Here is a 21,485-nt window from a genome sequence, read left to right as displayed (position 1 = left end):
AACATACTAAAGTCATTGAATCATATACCTTTTTTTTTTGGCTGCGCCGCACGGCTTGCGGGATCTTAGTTCCCTGACCAGGGACTGAACCCAGGCCATGGCAATGAAAGTGCCGAGTCCTAACCATGGGACCACCAGGGAATTCCCTGAATCATATACTTTAAGTGGGCAAATTGTATGGTACGTGAATTATCTCAATAAGACCGCTACCAAAACAAAACAAAACCCAAAACAAAACTTTCCACCAGCCTCTAAAGCACGATTGACAAAGAGTGAACAGAACTCTCATGAACCTTGTTAAGCCATCAATTCTCCCTTCCTGCAATACTCAGAGCATCATAATTATCTGCTTTGAGACTGTCATGATTATTCTCATCGTGCCCTTTGGGGCTGAGTTTTTTCTAGTTCTTCCCTAGTCCCTTGGTTCTAATGCCCATATGTTCTGGGGGAGTAAAGCACTCCCTCCCAGCACTCCCTGACTCCCTCTTTAGGTCATTTCTCATCATGTACAAGTATGTACATATCACATACTTACTATATAGTATTTCAATTTTTAGTTTGTCTTCTCCCACTAGATCTGTGAAGAAAAACGTTTTTGTACATTTTGCACCTCGCTGTATCCCCAGCACCTAAAACAATGCCTGTAACATTAGTAAATGCTCCATTAATGTTAATTTAATGATTACTACAGTACTACACTCTTTGCTATATCACAGTACTATCTAGATGGTCAAAATGAGCTTGTCAACTTAAAAACACATAAGGACTCTTCTATCAATGAATTTACAAATTTAACTTGGGGAGAAATATCTTTGCCAGACTGAGTCTGTCTATACAGAGACATGTCTAGCTTTTCATTTACTCTGTTTTTTAATATTTAAAAAATATTTAACTTTTGGGCTTCCCTGGTGGCACAGTGGTTGAGAGTCTGCCTGCCTATGCAGGGGACACAGGTTCGTGCCACAGTCCGGGAAGATCCCACATGCCGCGGAGTGGCTAGGCTCGTGAGCCATGGCCGCTGAGCCTGCGCGTCCGGAGCCTGTGCTCTGCAACGGGAGAGGCCACAACAGTGAGAGGCCCGCGTGCCGCAAAAAAAAAAAAAAGAAAAAATTTAAATTTTAACATCCACATTCATAAGCCAACTGCAATATGTATGTTCTCCTGTTTTGGTATTAGTCTTGTCAGTCTCATAGAACAAGGTGGGAAGCTTTACTGTATTTATTTTATGCTCTAGAACAATTAAATATCACAGAACTTGTTTGTGATGCTTTTCCACAGGTGAAAGTGTTGAACTACCTTTTGTAGTTTATTTCATGGCTATTAACCTATTCAAGTTTTCTAGCTTGTTCATTTTAGTTCATTTTTAATACTACCCCCTAGTTAGTCCTACATTCTACCTTTTGTTCTAATTGGCCTATTATCACTTGTAAGCGCCAGGTGAGGTGAGACTCTCTCACCAACAATGCTAGACGTCATTATATTTATTCATAGAGGGAGGTGCAAGCCACCATGTTACCTTGTATATCATACAATCTTTCAATTCTGAATGTGTTCATTTTTCCTACCTATCAGGAGAGTAAAGAGTTCTCCATCTACTCTAAAATTTGTAGGCTTCTTAGTCTTGACCTACTGGTTCATTACACTTGCAGCTGAACATAACTGTAAGGAAAACTCTACCTTAATGGCATTAATTATAAGCCCAGGAAGGTATGCTAAACCCTTTAAGTGGGTTATCTAACATATTCTTCAAAACAAGTGTTTCAAATGGAAAAGTAACATGAATATCGTTCTTTATTTTTAAAAGATTAAGCTGGCTACAGTGCTAAAAATGCACTTAAGGGAAGCAAGAGGGAAAATGGTTGCAACGCTATGCAGAAATCCAAACAAGATGGTTGCATCTTTGACCATAATAATGGCACGAGTTGGAAAGAAGTGGATAGATAGATTTAGAATATTGAAGCTAGATGACCTGGTGGTATGCAGGTGAAGAGGAGGGAATAATTGAGGATGACTCTCCGGTATGAATTCGCTGATGGTGAGCAAGGTGTACACTCTGCCTAAAGGCTTTTCCACATTCTTTACATTCATAGGGCCTTTCTCCAGTATGAATTCTCCTATGCAGCGTCAGATGGGCAATCTGGTTGAAGGCTTTGCTGCATTCCTTACACTCATACGGTTTCTCTCCTGTGTGAATTCTCTGATGCAGAGTAAGGGATTTACGATGGCTAAAGGCTTTCCCACAGACGTTACATTCGTAAGGTTTCTCGCCTGTATGACACCTTTGGTGACAGATCAGGGTTGCCCTCTGTCTGAATGCCTTCCCACATTCAAGACATGCATACGGTCTTTTGCCAGAGTGGAGCCTCTGATGTTGAACAAGATAGGAGCCATCACTAAAGGCCTTCCCACATTCAATACATTCATAAGGCTTCTCGCCAGTATGAACTCGCTGGTGTTGAATAAGGTGTGCAATTTGACTGAAGGCCTTCCCGCATACCTTACATTCGTATGGTTTCTCTCCAGTGTGTACTTTCTGATGTTGTGCCAGGTGTGCATTCTGGCTGAAGGCTTTGCTGCACTCCTTACATTTGTAAGGTTTCTCCCCAGTATGAATTCTCTGATGATGGGCAAGGTGAGTGTTCTGCCGAAAAGCTTTCCCACATTCCTTACATTCGTAGGGTTTCTCTCCAGTATGAACTCTTTGATGAAGTGTGAGTGAGCCACGATGGCTAAAGGCTTTCTCGCAGATATTACATTCATAGGGTTTCTCTCCTGTGTGAATTCTCTGATGGACAGTCAGGGATGAGCCATGGCTAAAAGCCTTCCCACACACGTTACATTTGTAAGGTCTCTCTCCAGTATGAATTCTCTTATGCTGAATAAGTCCTATATGATCAGTGAAAGCCTTCCCACAATCAATACAATCAAAGGGTTTCTCTCCAGTGTGACAATACCTCCGATGACGTATAAGAGAAGCATTCTGCCTGAAAGCTTTCCCACAGTCAATGCATTCATAGGGTCTTTTCCCAGAGTGAATCCTTCGATGATGAGCTAGAGATGAACAATCACTAAAAGCTTTCCCACATTCGATACATTCATAGGGTTTCTCTCCAGTATGAACCCTCTGGTGTTGAGCAAGATGTGCAAGCTGGCTGAAGGCTTTATGACACTGCTTACATTGATAAGGTTTCTCTCCAGTATGAACTCTCTGATGTTGAATGAGATGAGCATTCTGGCTGAAGGCTTTCCCACATTCAGTACATTTGAAGGGTTTTTCTCCTGTGTGGATTCTCTGATGTTGAGCAAGGTGGGCACTCTGGCTAAAGGCCTTCCCACATTCGATACATTCATAGGGTTTCTCTCCAGTATGAATTCTTTGATGAAGAGTAAGAGTTGAGATTTTGCTGAAAGTTTTCTCACAGTCATTACATTTCAAAAGTTTCTTTTCTCCATAGACTTGCTTGTGTTTTTTCACAAAGGAATGTGCTTTTAAGCTTTTCTTATCTGTGTCAAAATTATATATTCTCTCTTCAATAGGAAATACCTGTTTTATATAAGATAATGTATTCAGATGAAAAACTGTCCCAGATTTGTTACAGTGGTCTCCTTTCTCAATAAGGGTACCTATATGACTGACTGTCTCTTGCCTAAAATGTGTCTTCTGACTTACCAGCTCCCTCTCAAACAGGTCTTCACGTTTCCAGTTTTCCCCTAATGTGGAACATTTGAGGTCACAGCCTGTAAGTCTTTCCATTATCATTGCCTGGGACAATTTTTCCTCATAGATGTCCTGGTTTGGAGATAATTCCTTTCTCATCCATACATACTCCAAGTCTGAAAGATATTAAGAAAGCAAACGTCTCCCTTATTTAATGCCAAAAGAATGGAAACTTCCAAATGAAACCATATGAATCAAAACAGTTGCTGAAGCCCACAAAGGTACATGTTTTTGACAGTTCTTAAAGTTAAGCAGTGTGACCACCCTTGCATTTCTTGAATAAACCCTCCTTGGCTCTGATATATTATTTCAACATGACTTTTTATTTAAGATATTGCACCAATATTCATAATTGATTTTGTCTGTAATTTCCTTTTTTTTGGGTGCTGTTTTGGCAATATTTTGGTATCAAATGTTATGCTGTCTTCATTTTTTATAGTTCTCCTTTTTATTCTGTCATGGAACACTTTAAACAATGTTGAAATTGTTCCTTACAGGCTTTATAGAATTTATTTGTAAAACTATTTGGGGTTGTGGCTTATTTTCTTGGGGGAGGCAGTTCTTAGATGATTTTCAACATTTCTTCAATGGTAACCAGTCTGTTTAAATTTTCTATCTCTGATGTCAATTGTGGTTATTATATTTTCGTAAAGTATCATCCATTTCATCCAGGTTTTCAAATTATTTACAGACTTGCATTCCAAAAATAGATCCGTATGATTCTCTTATGTACTTAGGTGTCAGTGGTCATTTACCATTATTTCTTTTCTTGTATTTTCTTTCATTTGTCTGGATAGTTTATATATTTTATTGGTTTTCTAAAGAAGCCTATGTTGGATTTATTTTCATTAGATCTACTGTTTTCTGATTCATTTATTCCTACTTTTATCTCTAGCAGTATAAATCACTATATATAACTTATTTCAGTCTCCTTGAGATTCATTTTGTTCTTTTTCTAATATCTTGAATTGGATGCTTAATTTATTTTTTAAAATTATTTATTAATGTACACCATTAGGGCTATAAGTGACCTACCAACGTCCACTTCTTAAAACTTTGAGAACTGAAAGCAGGAAAAGGCCACACTACAGCCCGCAGAATAAACTAACCTCCTCACTTGAAGCTCATTTCCCTGCAATATATGTCTATAGGCTATTATCTGGCTTTCTAAACCAGAAAAACAGCTTTCAAGCACGACAGGGAAAAAAATTAATAAACTGAAGAAAATAACCTGAGTCAAAAATCCCAATAGGTAGAGTAAAAGTGGGAAGATGATGGACAAAGAGAGAGGAGGTAACATTAGTGGGCTAATTTCTTCATCTTTCATATCGGTATCAAAAGACAATGTTTTGAATCTCAAGGGGATGAATTTTAAAATACAAATTTAAAAATAGATGAAGTCATAAAGTTAACAGTTGTAGAACTAAAACCTTTCCAATTGAAGGGGGAAAAAAGACATAAACAACAAAACAAAAGGAAACAATAAAAAACAAACACCAAAGAGAAAAATAATTAAAAGCAGAGAGAACATAGCTATAATACTTGTTAATTTGGTAAGTCACATCTTAAAGACAGGAAAATATTTAAACAAGTTTGAAAAACTAAACACCAATCTGTTTAAAGAACTCAGAAATGCTGAAAGTCAGGGATGATTACAACAATACAGTGCTTGAGCAGAACTAGGTAAACAGCAATGGAACATAACAGAGTTCAGAAACAGACTGTTGTATTTATAGGAAATCACTAAAGGTAAAGGTGGTATGTCATACCAGTGGGGAAGAAAAGATCCACTTAAAAAATAGTGTTAGAGGGACTTCCCTCATGCTCCAGTGTTAAAGAATCCGCCTTACAACGCAGGGGATGCGGGTTCGATCCCTGGTCAGGGAACTAAGATCCCACACGCCACAGGGCAATGAAGCCCACATGCCACAACTACTGAGCTCAGGCACCTCAACTAGAGAGCCTGTGTGCCACAAACTACAGAGCCCACGTGCTCTGGAGGCTGCGCGCCACAACTACGGAGGCCACGCACCCTGGAGCCTGCGCACCACAACTAGAGAGAGAAAACCCACACACCACAACTAGAGAGAAGCCCGCATGCCACAACAAAAGATCCTGCATGCCTCAACAAAGATCCCACGTGCTAGAAGAGCCTGCGTGCTGCAAACTGCAGAGCCCACGTGCCCTGGAGCCTGCGCGCCACAACTAGAGAGAGAAAGCCTGCATGTCACAACTAGAGAAGCCCGCGAGCCACAAGGAAATATCCTGCATGCCTCAACAAAGATCCTGCATGCTGCAACTAAGACCTGATGCAGCCAAAAAATAAACACAGTAAATAAATAAATGATAAATAAAATCTTTAAAAAACATAGTGTTAGAACAAGAAATTTCAATTTGGGAAGGACTTTGAGAGGTATTTTCCAGCAAATATTAGAGGGAAGAAACACCTTTAGGATAGTTTTCCCAGCTCTAGTTATCCTGCATTTACCTGGGGGCAGCCCTCTTGTTATCTCTCCTTTCAACATCCAGGGCTCTTTATCCTGCTCCAATAAGGAGATCACATCTGGTTTAGAAATGCAAAGACCTGCATATAAGAGGAAATAAGAAAATCAGCTATGCTGTGAATATTCCAGAGCTATGACACAGTCTAAATGGTACTGAGAGAAGAGAAACATTGTAGGAAAATGCTGATAAAGTCATGAAAGGCTACTGAAGTGGAAAGACTCCTAGGGGGAGGTGGAGGGAGGAATATACTCTTACCCAATGAAGCCAGGTTCCTATAGTTCTCTAACATCACCTTCTTATACAAAGTCCTTTGACCAAGATTCAGCCATTCCCACTCATCTTTGGAGAAGTCTATGGCTATATCCGTGAAAGACACTGAATCCTGAAACGACACAAATATAATCTTGCTCAATCAGTGTTCATGCCCTGACTTAGCTGGCCTTAGGGTAAAGAGTTACGCTGTTCACATTTGGGAAAAAGAAATTGTGAGTAACTGCCCTGGGAGAATCTAAATGATCAAGGTCATGTAGTTATTTACTGAAACACTTTTCTGCCTATATTTATATATATTAAAAGAAAAAGTATGAGCGATAACTCTCTGTTCTTGAAGCATTTTATGGTGTGAGAAGACATTCTCAAATAAAAAAGTGTTGATTGCATTCAAAACACAATATCATCAAGCACTAAATTATTTTATCTATGTTAGGAGTTAGCTCACTTTCTACATGGAAAAACTAAAGAGCTCTGGGACTGCAATAGAAAGTTTCAAGGAATGATGCTGACCTGATGAGTATGACTTCAATCTCCACAACATACTCTAAGAAATCTTAGTGTTCTCAAGATATTAAGAGGTATGCCTAAAAAGAATGAAAGAAAAAAATGCCCAGCACTATTATTTTGTTTTGAAAAACAAACAGATTAGGAGAAAACTCATTTGGCAAGTTATTTTTTGATAATCTGCTGAGAAGTATCAAGAGATGATATGAGGTAGGCACATGACAGGTAACCTGTGTTTTGTTACATGGGCTGAATTTCTAGCCAACCATGAAGTGAGGCCAGTTCTATGGTTGATGGCAGATTTTTCATTTCTTCCTCTTTCTTTTTTTTTTTGTGATTTCACTTATACCAACATCTAAGAATGAGTTTTAAATAAAACCAGAGAAAAAGGTTAGATTATTATTATTCCAAAGAATTCAGACTCTGTCACTTACTAGCTGGGTGATCTTTGCCAAGTCAATTAACTTCTGTGTGCTTCAAGATTTCCCTCCTAAAAAAGTGGTAATAATTTTAGTACCTACTTCATGGTAGCACTGTAAGAATTAAATGAAGTAACAGGCACACTACCTGGCTAAGTACTCAAGAATTTTTACCTATGATAATTATGAAGGAGAGATGGGAAAGAAAGAAGAGCAGGAGGCCAGGAAGAGGTGATACATTTGGTTTAGTATTTCAATAAACGTTTTACCTATATTTTATTTTACTAATTTCAGTAAGCTATAGTAGTTAAGAACATGGTCTCTGAAGCCAGATAACCTATGTTCAAATCCTGTCCGGCTCAGCAAACCTAAGCTATTAGTTTTGGTTTCAACTGTTGAAGATACTTTAAATACTTCTAAAGAACAGTCTATTGCATTTACATATAAATATTCACCATTTTTGTTGCACTTCCTTCATTCCTAATGTTCCAAATTCCCTTCTGATATAATTTCTACTGGAAAAACTTCCTTTTGTAATTCTTTTAAAAATCTATGAATTTTCTTAGTGTTCATTCACAAGAGAAACTATTTCACCTTCTTGAAGGCTTTTTTACTGGACACAGAATTCTGGGTTGACAGTTCTTTTCTTCGAGCACTTTAAAAGTTGTTCTACTTTTCTGACTTCTGACTTCCATGGTTTCTGATGAGAAATCCACAGTTATCCAAATCACTGTTGTCCTGCATGTTAAGCACTGTTTTTCTCTGGCTGCTTTGGAAGTTTTTTCCCCTTGTCTTCAGTTTCAGCAGTCTGATTATGACATTTCTGGGTAGGGATTTCTCTGGGTTCATCACATTGGAGTTTGATGAGCTTTATAGACCCACATGTTTATGTCTTTCACTGAAGTTGGTAATTTTTCAGCCATTATGTCTTCAAATATTTTTTCTACACTTCCTTTTCTCCTCTTTTTGGGGGGATTCAATGATAGAAATGTTAAACATTTTGGTATTGTCTTATAGGACCCTGAGGCTTTGTTCAATCTTTTTTCTCGCTGTTATTCAGATTAGATAGTGTCTGTTTATCCTCAAGTTCACTAACTCTCTCCTCTGTCATCTCCATTGTGCCACTAGTCCATCCAGTGACCTTATTTTGGTTACTACATTTTTCATTTCTTGTTCATATTTTCTATTTCTTTGCTGAGACTATCTTTCCACTAGTTTCAAGAATGTTCAACCTTACTTGTTGGAGCACTTTTATAACAGCTGCTTTAAAGTCTTTATCAGATAATTCCAACATTGGTGTCACATCAACGTTAGTATCCGGTGGTGGCCTTTTCTCCTATGAATTGAAATTTTCCTAGTTTTTCATTAGCTGAATAATTTTGGATTATATTTCTGACATTCTGGATATTATGAGACTCTACGTCTTGTTTAAATTCTCTATGGAGAATGCTGGCTGATATTTTCTTCAGGCTGCAAGTTCTAACCAGCCTTCTGTGGGTGGTGGTTTCAACAGCAGTTCCATTTTCAACCCTGTGCAGTGATATTCACCTTTGTCCTACTTACCAGTAAGTGGCCAGCCTGGTCTAAGGCCAGCCTGAGACCTTAGTTCATTCTCATAGACTATGGTATGCTCTTCAGGGTCAGATACATACACGAGCAGCTCAGAGTGAGCTGCTTAGGAGATCATAAACAACTTGATGTGGGTGACTTCCTCACTCTCTGGGATCTCTCCAGTACTTTGTTTCCCAGGGGGCTCCTCTTTTTCGTTCTCTGGCCAGATAACTGGGCCTTATTTATTCCATTCCATTGTGCACTTACCACTTTAAAAGGGAGATTTCTGCTCCCCTCCCCCTCATTCTGAGCATTAGATCCCTTTCCCACTTCTTGAGTCTAAACTAGAAAGTTTCTCCTGCAGTTCTTTCTATCCACGCCAATGCCTACTTCTGAGTTCTGTGCTTGTTGAATCCATGTTAAAGAGATACTGGAAGGAAAAAAAAAAGGTAATCACACTGCAGGTCTGGTGGCGTTTTGGGCTTCTTTCCCAATCTGCCTATGTACTTTTTAGAGACTTCAAATTGCTTCTTCATGCATTCTGGAGCATGCATGCTTCATGCATGCATGCATCCCAGCTTTCAGTGGGAAAGACAGGTGGAGCGTGCTTAGTCCATTACCCAGAACCAGGACTCTCCCAAATTCAGTGCAAAATGTTGTTATTTTTAAAACTAATATTCCAAGGCTTCCCTGGTGGTGCAGTGGTTGAGAGTCCACCTGCTTATGCATGGGATACGGGTTCGTGTCCCAGTTCAGGAAGATCCCACATGCCACAGAGCAGTTAGGCCCGTGAGCCATGGCCGCTGAGCCTGCACATCCGGAGCCTGTGCTCCGCAACAGTGAGAGGCCTGCGTACTGCAAAAAAAAAAAAAAAAAAAAAAAAAAAAAACACAAAAAAACTAATATTCCATTGGAAATATAAACATTCCAGATATTCAGTGCTTCTTGTGCATTAAACATCATATTGTAGTTCTTCAGTAGCACATATAGCTAGTGCTTATTATGTGCCAAGTATTTTTCTAAACACTTAAAATATATTGACTCATTAATACTCACAACAGTCCTATAAATTTGGTACTATTATTTTTCCCATTTCACAGTTGAGGGAACTGAAATTAAGGTGATATATCTAGTATATGGTGGAGCTAGAATTTGTACCCAGGCAGTTTGGTTGCAGAGTCCTTGTTACTAACCTTTATACCGTACTCTGGCACTCTTAAAATATATTCTTCTGACCAATAACCATAATGCTTTTGTTTAAAATGTATATATGCTCTAAGAAACAAGGTTCATTGGTAGTACATGTTGTGGCATTAAATCTGTTTTTTTTTTAAAGAAGGTATTTTGCTTTAAGTTGCTTATTGTGTCTTTGATGTAAAATAAAACAATTTTAATATTATAAGTTGTTTTCATTTGATTAGATTTTAAAATTTATGTACCAATTTTTATAGTTTTATAATAATTAATTTGCTGGTGACACTTGTTCAGCAGTTTAATCAGAATATGAATTATAGTTCTTAAGGTTCTATTATTGGTCAATAAGATATTAATATTAAAAACATTCTGTGGCTTCCCTGGTGGCGCAGTGGTTGAGAGTCCGCCTGCCGAAGCAGGGGACATGGGTTCGTGCCCCGGTCCGGGAAGATCCCACATGCCGCGGAGCGGCTGGGCCCGTGAGCCATGGCCGCTGAGCCTGCGCGTCCGGAGCCTGTGCTCCGCAGCGGGAGAGGTCACAACAGTGAGAGGCCTGCGTACCGCAAAAAAAAAAAAAAAAACAACATTCTGGAGTAGAGTAAGTGTGAGAAACTCTAATCTGCAAGAAATGAAAAATTAGGAATTTAGTCCAAAGAAATCAGAGATGAGGGCAAAAATTCAAATACAAGGATGATAACTGCAACGCTCTCTATTAAATAGTAAAATATTGGCAACAATTTACCTATGGAACGACAAAGGGCTGATTAAATAGATTATGGTATTCATCCTAGAAAGAAAAAAGGATGTAGTACATTCCCTGGCATTTTAAGACACTATGGCTCCAGTCAAGTAGGGAGGGGAAATCTTTGTTTACTCTGGTGAAAATGTCACCCATCTCACCTGCGCCTGCAGATCTCCTCCACTTCCTTCAATATGCAACTCAGAAATCCCTTCCTCTGTGACTCAAGCCCTCCCAACAGCGAGTAACATTGTGCAGGATTTCTCACGAAGGTGGCAAAAAGTAGCTAAAATAAGCAGGTTTCCTTCTGCCAGATTGTGGCCTATCACAGAGCTTCATCAGTACAGATGAAGGGGCACCTTTTTGTAATTCACCCAAAGGCACTCATTGGGCTATTAATGGCCCTTCCCCTCCACTCCACAGGAAGTCCACTCTCTACCTGCAGCACTGATCACACTGTAAAAATAAATGTTTGCTACCTTTTCATTTCTCCAACAGATAGTAAGCTCTCTGAGAGCAAGGATGGGGATTTAGGAACTAGGCAGATCGTGGCTCTCAAATCTCCTCTAAGGACTATATTTCTGTATTGTCAGATACTTATGAAAAAAAAGAGTACAAGGGAAGGGCTCACAGTGGGTCATTTCTTGAGTGAAGAATAAACATTGAATAGGAAAAAGAGGAAGCTCTGTAAGAGTGTATTGGGCTGTTTGAAGCTACCTATAGCCCCAATACTCGTCAGAAAGAGAGGAAATAGGAGCCAGGCCCCAAAGTGGGACAATTTTCAGAAGGAAACAAACATTACCAAGTCCTGAAAAGCAAGGGAATACTAACCAGGGACATGGCTTTAAGAAGTTCAATTCCCATCACCTTCTCCTTTTCCTGGCTCCTCATGTGGAGAAGGGCTTCATCCTGAGAGGGCACAGCTGGGAGGAAGAGAAAGGAACGGTGAGAGACTAGTGAGAGACTCTAGGAACGGTGAGTAGCTCGAATAATCACAACCTAGAAACTTTTCCCTTCAGATCCCTCTGTTCTCACTCCCCTATTCCTACTCCACCCTCCTCTCACAATCCAGGCACTCCCTGGGAAACCAATAATTTACAGCTGGGGTTCTGCTCTGCTCTGGATTTTCAGGCCGAGGACAATCTCTCTCTTGCTCAAAGCCACCCATTCATTAACAACAGAGATGTATTAGGAGTGCTGCATATATTCATACTCTGATGTGCCCTTCACGACCTTCAGTGAAAATAGGGAATACTGTCACTGTTTCACACGTGAAAGCTCTGGGAAGTGAAGTCTTTTGCACAAGTCACACAGCTTGTAAACAATGGAGCCCAGTCATCAACCTGTCTGCGTGACTCTACCAGCCAAGTTATATGCTCAAGCAGACACCAGAATATAACAGAAAAACACCTCATGTGCAACTAACTACTCAGGACTTATAAAGAGTCTATCAGATTTGAAAAAAGCCATCTTCCCCAGAAAGAGGTATTACCTTTGTTACAACAGAGTCCATGTGGCTTACGGATAGCTGGACCAAAAAACCGTCAGGAGACCCAGGCTCTCCTTTTCTAGCAAACTATAGCTCTGAAGTCCCTTGCCACCTCACCCCACCCCCAGCCCTCCAGCCAAGTTTCTTCAATCAGGAAGAGAATAAAAATATCTGACTTAATTCTGGTTTCTTTCCACTAAACTCCACTGCTTTTTCAAAGCATTATTATAATGATGAATATAAGAATGAACACTTACGGAGCACTAGTTACTATGTGACAGGGACTACACAAAGTGCTTTACAGGTATGAGCTCACTTAATCCTTATAACAGTCCTATGAGGTATAGAATATCACCTTCATTTTACATAACAGAAACTGGGTCAGAAAGTTTAAGAAAAAAAAACTTGCGCAGTGGAGGTCTTGGGATCTGAACTCTTAGGGTCAGCTTCTTAAACTGTCAAAAGTGGTTAAGAATACCCAATTCAAGGGGATTACATGAGGGCCAGTACAGAGGGGGACTCTGGAGTCAGCCTGTCCTGGATGTGAATCCTGGCTCCTCCACTTACTAGTGATTATTTGTCCTCTCTATGCGTCAGTGTCCTCATCTATAAAAAGGAGATAAGATAGTTTCCACCTCATAATGTTGTGAGGTTTGGTGTTAACATACCCAAAAGGTCTTAGAACTGTGTCTGGGCCACAGTAAGCACTCAGTAAACATTACCTATTGTTACTGCGTGCAGTAAAACAAGCAAAGAACAATAGGGCTATGAGCAGTGCTTCTTTCCCTTCTCTCTCTCTCTTTACTCACTCTGGCTGGGGGCGGGGGTAGCGGGAGACAGAGAAGTGTGAGATAGAAATGGGGGAGTATTTTTGTTCATCTACTAAAAGGTGACTAAGCCATGGAAAGGCTGGGATCCCTCAGCACTTCCAGACGAAGCTGTGAATCTCGCCTTCCTCCCAAGTCTCATCCCACAGTGATAATGTAGGACAGGACTCTAACAGGTTAAAAAATAAAAATATTAAATACTGAGGTCCTCCTTGAACAGCAGCACAGCACTCAGAGGTAATGTTCTAATGGGGAATGCTCTCTCCCCTGGCTCCTTGGAGATACGCAGACAGACCTGGAAGGGGAGTGTCTGGTTAGGAGACTCTGGGCAAGTCAAGAACCCTCCTTGAATTCAGCTCCACATCTGGCCCGAGATGACCGTCCAAATCTTTGGACTTCTGGGTCCACCAGACTCTGAGGCCAGGGACATCTTCCTCCAGCACTTGGGCCCAGGAAGAGCACCCCCAAACCTTAATTTTCACTCTTGCAGCGGTACCAAGGCCGTCTGCCACTCTTACCTCCATACTTAGTCCCGTGGACGTGTGTAGTGTCCCGACTTCCACACCATCCAGGTGGGGCAGGCAAGAAATGCTTCAGCCCTGTAAGGCCAACTGGCCCGAGGCAGGAGAACACAATCAGATTCACAGGTTGCATCAGACCGAAATTCTCCGGACTACCCAGTTCCAGAAACTGCCCTGGGGACTTTGAACCCAGTCCAGCCTTCCCGCCTTTCGAGGGGTGGGACTAACTGTCCCCCAGGATACCCGAAAAGACCACCAAATAAGGAATACCCTGCGCCCTCCCAGATTCACCACACCCCTTTCCCTTCTTCCCCTATAAACTCTTGCCCGACCCTCGCCTGGGTGCGACTTCTCTGGCCCCTTTCTCTCGGACCAGTGAACCTCGCGCCCGGGAGCGCTCCCTGATAAAGCTCACTTGAAGCTTTCCTCTGTTTCGCGGTGCCGTTTGTTAAGATCCGACCTTACATTTGGTGCCGAAACCCGGGTTACCGCGCGGACCGCTCCTCCCCTCCCCCAGGAGACAACCAGGGAACCTCTACTCATCCACCCGATCCGGCAGAAAACGGGGTAAGTCCCCCTCCCTTGTTCCCTCCGACCCTCAGAGTCCCTGCCCACCGGACTCCCTGTCCTTAACCGCAGCCGCGTCAGGGACTCCTCCGTTCTCTCTCCGGGCCTCAGGCAACTGTGGAGACGTCCCAATTGCCTGACCGCCCTCCGACCTGCCGTGAATTGGCGACTGAGACCAGGGACGCCTCTCTCCCTCTCCATTCACTCAGGGACAGACTGGGGGTCATGGGAACCTCACAATCGAAACCAGATTCTAAGACGCCCCTGGGGTGTCTCCTAGCCAATTTTGCAGCCCTCGGCTTCTCCCAAGATCTCCGTCGCCGACAACTTATTTTCTATTCCACTGTGGCCTGGCCACAATATCCTCTAGACAATCAATCCTGAAGGGACTTTCGATTTTAACATCCTCCGTGATCTAGATAATTACTGCCGCAGGACGGGCAAATGGTCCGAGGTCCCCTATGTTCAGGCCTTCTTGTATTTGCGCTCCCGCCTTTCCCTCTGCATCGATTGTTCCACTTCCCAGATCCTTCTTGCCAAACAGACATCTCCTACATCCAAGCCCTTAATTTCCTTTGACGATGACCCCTCTCCACTAGCCGACCCACCCGAATCTCTCGCCTCTCCCCCCTCCAGAGCTCCTCTCCAACCTCCACCCTACCCTGAGGCGGTCCCTCCTCCTCCCGAACCCGCTCCATCCCCTCCAACCGTTCCCCCGCCTCCCTCGATGGTTTCTCCTCCCACGCCCCTTGCTTCGCCAATTAGTACACATACACGCTCTCAAGACTCCCAAGATTCAAATCTCCTCTGCCCTCCGAGGGAGGTAGCAGGACCGGAAGGATTAGTTAGAGTTCATGTTCCCTTTTCTCTCCAAGATCTCTCTCAAATAGAAAAGCGATTAGGCTCCTTTTCTGCCGACTCTTCCCGCTACATCAAAGAATTTAGCTACCTCTCTCAAGCTTACAATCTAACCTGGCACGATATCTTTGTGGTCCTATCTTCTACTCTGACCCCTGACGAGAGGGAAAGAATTCAAACTGCTGCCCGAAACCATGCAGATCAGGTTCACCTTACCGACAACTCCATGCCTGTCGGAGCGACTGCCGTACCTGGCACGGATCCAGGCTGGACTTCTCAGGATGGCCAAGATGGCCACCGTAAATGCGACCTCATGATCCAATGCCTCCTGGCTGGCATGCAGGCTGCCGCTCATAAGGTAGTCAATTTTGAAAAACTAAAAGAGATAACCCAAGAACCTAACGAAAATCCAGCTATCTTTCTCAATCGCCTTACAGAGGCCTTAACTCTCTACACCCGGCTGGATCCCGACACCCCGGCAGGGGCAGCGGTCCTGGCCACCCATTTCATCACCCAATCAGCCCCAGACAGCCAAAAGAAATTAAAACGGGCAGAAGACGGCCCTCAAACCCCTATTCGAGATCTGGTAAAGATGGCCTTTAAAGTCTATAATGGCCGTGAGGATTTGGCAGAATCCAGCCGACAGGCTCGGATGCACCAGAAGGTGGCCCTCCAAACCCAAGCTCTTGTAGCCGCCCTAAAGGCCGGCCATCTCCCATGGATCACAGTATCCACGGGGTCCGCAAAAGGCAACCCCGCCAGGGCCCTGCTTCAAATGCGGAAAAGAAGGCCACTGGGCTCGCCAATGTCCCAATCCCCGACCTCCTTCTAAGTCCTGTCCCAGCTGCGGGCTAACGGGCCACTGGAAGAGTGACTGCCCTACGACTGGCCCTCCCTCAGCGTCTCCACGCGGGGGGCAGGCCGACCCAACGGCATTACCACTCGAACTGCTGGGATTGGCTGACGACTGACGGCGCCTGGACTCGAAGACCCCCCATCACCCTCGCCGAGCCCAGGGTAACGCTACAGGTAGCGGGTACGTCCATCTCATTTGTGGTGGACACGGAGGCTACCTATTCGGTCCTGCCTACTTATTCCGGGCCAGTTTCTCCTTCCCAGATCTCGGTCATGGGTATTGATGGCAAACCATCCTTCCCACTCCAGACCGGTCCACTCCCATGTCATATCGAAGGACTCCCTTTTACTCATTCCTTCTTAGTCATACCATCCTGCCCAGTTCCCTTGCTAGGCCGAGATGTCCTTTTCCACTTAGGGGCCTCCCTCCAGCTGGTTAGACTTGACCCTAAGGTCCCCTCCTCCCAACTCCTGCTTCTTCTTCTCGGTCTGTCTCTAGAACCCTCCCCCTCCTATCCCCCTCTTCCAATCACACCGAACCCAATCAATCCCCAAGTCTGGGATACTTCTAAGCCCATAATAGCAACACACCATTCCCCCGTTCTCATCCACCTAAAGGACCCCTCCAAATTTCCATCAATGCCCCAATTTCCCATCTCTGAGACTCACCTTAGGGGCCTACAACCTATTATCACCAGACTCCTAAACCAGACTCCTCATCCCCACGGACTCTCCCTGCAACACCTCCATCCTGCCTGTCCGCAAGGCCTCTGGGGATTATCGCCTGGTCCAGGACCTCCGACTAATCAATGAGGCCATAATTCCTCTCCACCCAGTAGTCTGGATCCCTAACTTTGCTCTCCTCGCTAAACCCTTATATCTAGCCGCTAAAGAAACCCCTCAAGGACCCCTCACCTCTCCTTCTGCCTTTTGACAGGCCTTTCTCACCCTCCGTAACGCTCTGATATCTTCTCCTCCCATTTCTCTGCCCAACCCAAACCGACCTTTTCACCTTTTTGTGGATGAACGGGCTGGAATAGCCACTGGACTCCTTGCCCAGCCTGTAGGGCCTTCCTACCGCCCCGTGGCTTACCTCTCCAAACAGCTGGACCCAATCATTCGGGGATGGCAACCATGCCTTCGGGCTCTAGCAGCGGCAGCCGAAGTGACCAAACAAACACTCAAACTGGCTCTGGCCCACCCACTAACCGTGTTTTCCTCCCACCGGCTGGTCGACCTCCTAGGCCACAAGTCTCTCTCCCTCCTGGGCCCCTCCCGCATCCAGGAGTTCCACCTTCTATTCATTGAAAACCCAGCTATTTCTCTTGATTTCTCCCCTCACCTGAACCCGGCTTCCCTCGTGCCTATCTCTGGCACCGGGGGTTTTCCATCCCATTCCTGCCCTCATGTCATAGAACCCTTCAAACCACCAAGAGAGGGACTCTTTGACACCCCTCTTTCAAATCTGGACCGCACTCTCTTTGTGGACAGTAGTTCGATACTCAGTCCTGACGGATGCCGACGGGCGGCCTACGCGGTAGTAACCATCTCAACCATTATCGAGGCCAACCGCCTCCCAGAAGGGACAACCTCTCAAAGGGCTGAACTGATAGCACTCATGCGGGCCCTCGACCTCTCTAAGGGCCAAAGGGCCATCTTTCTCCCTATGGTCGCAGGCATTTCCCTCGCCTCCTCTCTCGTTGCTGCGGGCATCGGGGGAGGAGCCCTCCCCCAACACACAGTGTCTCAACATCCCGTGACCTAGAACAAAAACTCCAGCTAGCCATCGAGGCTTCTGCCGCCTCCATCACCTCCCTCCAGCACCAGATCACCTCAGTAGCCCGAGGTGCCCTCCAAAATCGACGAGCCCTGGATCTCCTGACAGCCGACAAAGGAGGTACCTGCCTCTTCCTACAGGAGGAATGCTGCTATTACATCAATGAAACAGGACTCGTCGAAGACAACGTAAAAGCCCTCCATCGCTTAAGAGAAGAACTCCAACGCAAACACCAACAGTCCACCTCCCCAATTCCCGATTGGTGGCGATCCACCCTCTATACCTGGCTAACACCAGTCTTAGGCCCCTTAATTCTCATCTGTATCTTGCTCACGTTTGCTCCGTTTTCTTAGGTTCCTTCGCAGGCGCATGGAGGAAGTCTCTCGGGTGGCCACAACCCAAATGCTCCTCGGTCCTTACACTTTGCTTCCTACAGAACCCCCCTAAGCCTCGGACCTCTGGTCGCCCGACTCCCCTTTCGACGCCCCCATTCAGCATGAAGTAGTCAGAAATCAGAACGCCGCCCCATTACACCAAAGATGTCGGGATGTAAGGCCAACTGGCCCAAGGCAGGGGAACACAATCAGATTCACAGGTTGCATCAGACCGAAATTCTCCGGACCACCCAGTTCCAGAAACTGCCCTGGAGACATTCTGGACCACCCAGTTCCAGGAACTAACCTGGGGACTTTGAACCCAGCCCAGCCTTCCCGCCTTTCGAGGGGCGGGACTAACGGTCCCCCAGGATACCCGAAAAGACCACCAAATAAGGAATACCCTGCGCCCTCCCAGATTCACCACACCCCTTTCCCTTCTTCCCCTATAAACTCTTGCCCAATCCTCGCCCGGGTGCGACTTCTCTGGCCCCTTTCTCTCGGACCAATGAACCTCGCCCGGGAGCGCTCCCTGATAAAGCTCACTTGAAGCTTTCCTCTGTTTCGCGGTGCCGTTTGTTAAAATCCGACCTTAACAAGCTCCACCGGCCCAACCAGGTGCCTTCCCAGGACTCCAGGGCTTTGGGCCACACTGGGTTCTTGGTGGTGGAGTCAGGGTGTGTGGGGGGCTGGGGTGTGTGTCGGGGGGTGGCCTTCTCCGGAGGCGTTTCCAGTTCTCAGCCACGTAAAATCCTTCATTCGTCCCAATACACGCCGTCGCTCACATGCTGCGGGGACGTGCAAGGTGCACAAAAGACACGCGCAAAAACACGGGCCCCAGTCACACACTTGCCTCCTCTGCGCCCTACCAGTCACATCTCACACCCGCACACACTCTCCCCCCCCCATTCACACACGTACCTGCCTCCTCCTCCCGGTCACACACACACACACCACGCGCTGACGGTCACAGTCGCCAAATCACGCGCGCACGCTCACGACCTCGCCGCCCCAGCATGCAGACCGGGACGCTGACCTCTCGGCGCCTCCCCGTGCCCGGCTCAGCCGCTGCCGCCGCCCCACTCAGACTTTCTCCTCAGAACCGGCCAGACTCGCTCACGTCCGGGTTTCAAGTCTCGTCGGAAGTGGGCGCGTCCTCTCAGCGCAAGGGCCCTTGGGAAACGTAGTGCAGACAGGGGTGGCGGCGGCTTTCTGAAATCTGAGGACTACACTGCTAGGCAGGGTTCCTCCCCGCGGCCTGGTGATCACTGCCCTCTGTCCCCTATTGGTGCCTCCTGGTCAGGAACAGAGCTACCTAGAAGCCTTTTAGCTTCTGGGTCCCACGGCCTCCACGAAAGAAGCCGAGCCCCGGGGACTTCTGGGAGCCGTCGCCGGGCTCGGAGTGCGCAGGAGCAGCTATCAGGCACTGAGAGCCGAGACCCGAGGAGCCGCTCACCCGCGCCTCGGCCGAAGGTGGGCGGGGTCGCAAGAACGTGGAGCGCGCAGGCGCCTTGAGCAAGGGGAAAAGCCAGGGAAGTGGGCGGAGCTTATGAGAGGCGGGTCTAGGGGCGGAGCCTTCGGGATAGAAGAGCGGAGATTTGGATTTTGCCTGGTGCTTTGTGCACTTGCGGGTGTGTGTGCGCGTGTGTGTGCGTGTGTGTGTGTGTGTGTGCGCGCGCTCTGGGGTCTAGGGGAGGCAGATAATTTATTTCCGAAGGTCTACAGAGCAAGAGGAACTGTATTTAAGAAACGACGTCTTATGAGCCTCATCAGCATCTGTACTTAATTTACATGACAAGATTCTTGACTTTGAGCTGATGCTATAATGAGATGCGATTTGGGGAGGGGCCTTGGAAGCCGCTGACTGTTTTGTATGCCGAAGGGAAATGAGTCACCAGGGACCGGAGGGCAGACTATGGTAGGCATCCATTAAAGTGGCTCCCAAATGATCCCCGCCTCCTGCTATTCATAACCTCTTGTAATCCTCTCCCCTTGGAAGTGAGCTGGACCTAGTGACCCACTTTTAATTAACCAAGTACAAAGATGAGGGGATGCCACTTGTAATATTAGGTTACATAAAGGCTTTGGCTTCCACCTTGGGTACCCTTCTCTTGCCTGCTCACTTACAAGGAAGCCAGCTGCCATGTTGTGAGCTGCCCATGTGGAAAGGAATTGATGTGTCCGGCCAAAGGCCTGCAAGGACCCGAGGCCAGCCAACAGTTTTAATGAGTTTGGAAGATGATTCTCCTCCCATAAAGCCTTCAGATGACTGCTGTCTTGTTGAGAGACCCCAGGAGCCAGAGGCACCCAGCTGAGCCATGCCTGGATTCCTTACCCAAAGAAGCTGTAAGATGACAAATGTATGTTTGTTTTAAGCCACTAAGCTTTAGCATAGTTTGTTACACAACAGCTAATGAACATACTATCACAGCCCTTACTCTGTGATTCAGTGAGTTAAAATAGGGATTCTGGGCTTCCCTCGTGGCGCAGTGGTTGAGAGTCCGCCTGCCGATGCAGGGCACGCGGGTTCGTGCCCTGGTCCGGGAAGTTCCCACATGCCGTGGAGTGGCTGGGCCCGTGAGCCATGGCCGCTGAGCCTGCACGTCCGGAGCCTGTGCTCCGCAACGGGAGAGGCCACAACAGTGAGAGGCCCGCATACCGCAAAAAAAAAAAAAAAAAAAGGGATTCTATCAGCAGTCAAAGATACCACATTGATAGAACTACAGCAGCTGCTATCACAATTAAAACTCGTGTCATTACCTGCACATATGTTTGTTTTTCACTCACATAATAATCCACTGCTGTTGCTCCTGAGTGACTGATGGCTTTCCTCCAAATAGCGGTTTAGCGGCCCACAGTTCTTCCATATTGCAGTTTTGCCGTTCCATACAATTGAGATTCTTCTTCTTCCAGCTGGGTGGTACATCCTTTTCTTAATAACCGAGCCCAGAGTGACACACGTTTCCTATTCAAACCACAGCCAGAACTGGAAGCAATAGTGGCTGAGTAATGCAGGATGTGCCTTGGCAGTCACACTCCGGAATCGACTTTCAGGCAACAGAAAGGGAAGCACAAACTTTGGGCAGTTGTCTAATCATATCATAGGTATCATTAATAAATGCTACATACCCAGGACCTTGGAAAATAACCATATGGGTTTGTGGTCATTGTACCTGCTACAAGCTACACTACATAAGAATTCCCCCATGAGCCCTCACTCTGCACAAATACGTCATTCAGGAATTCCAGTAGAAATGTTCAGAGACTGATTACAATCTTTCAAGAGTACTCAGTCTCCTTTCTGTTGACTCAAG

At 45.4% G+C, this 21,485-nt stretch overlaps 1 protein-coding gene across 12 annotated transcripts in view; it reads right to left on the bottom strand.

Annotated features, from left to right (window-relative positions):
• Positions 1-21,485, bottom strand: part of LOC132509284 (zinc finger protein 470) — an 88,091-nt gene that overhangs the window by 44,822 nt on the left and 21,784 nt on the right. For 4 of the 12 annotated variants that reach the window (XM_060130120.1, XM_060130121.1, XM_060130119.1 and 1 more), the window contains exons 1-7: positions 19,208-19,537; positions 15,382-15,541; positions 13,738-13,830; positions 11,735-11,826; positions 6,479-6,605; positions 6,207-6,302; positions 3,671-3,834 (exon numbers count right to left, since the gene is read on the bottom strand). In XM_060130120.1, the coding sequence (XP_059986103.1) occupies positions 3,671-3,834; positions 6,207-6,302; positions 6,479-6,605; positions 11,735-11,826; positions 13,738-13,830; positions 15,382-15,520 (711 nt within the window). In that variant the 5' untranslated portion in view covers positions 15,521-15,541; positions 19,208-19,537. Of the gene's footprint in view, positions 1-1,773; positions 3,835-6,206; positions 6,303-6,478; positions 6,606-7,006; positions 7,081-9,237; positions 9,257-11,734; positions 11,827-13,737; positions 13,831-15,381; positions 15,542-19,092 lie in introns of those variants that run through there. The other 8 variants (XM_060130122.1, XM_060130118.1, XM_060130124.1 and 5 more) reach the window with 8 other exon arrangements.

This window comes from Lagenorhynchus albirostris, chromosome 19 (genome assembly GCF_949774975.1).
Source record: "Lagenorhynchus albirostris chromosome 19, mLagAlb1.1, whole genome shotgun sequence".
Classification (NCBI taxonomy): domain Eukaryota; kingdom Metazoa; phylum Chordata; class Mammalia; order Artiodactyla; family Delphinidae; genus Lagenorhynchus; species Lagenorhynchus albirostris.
Note: the sequence above shows the minus strand (reverse complement) of the source record. Positions and strands in the feature narration are given on the sequence as shown.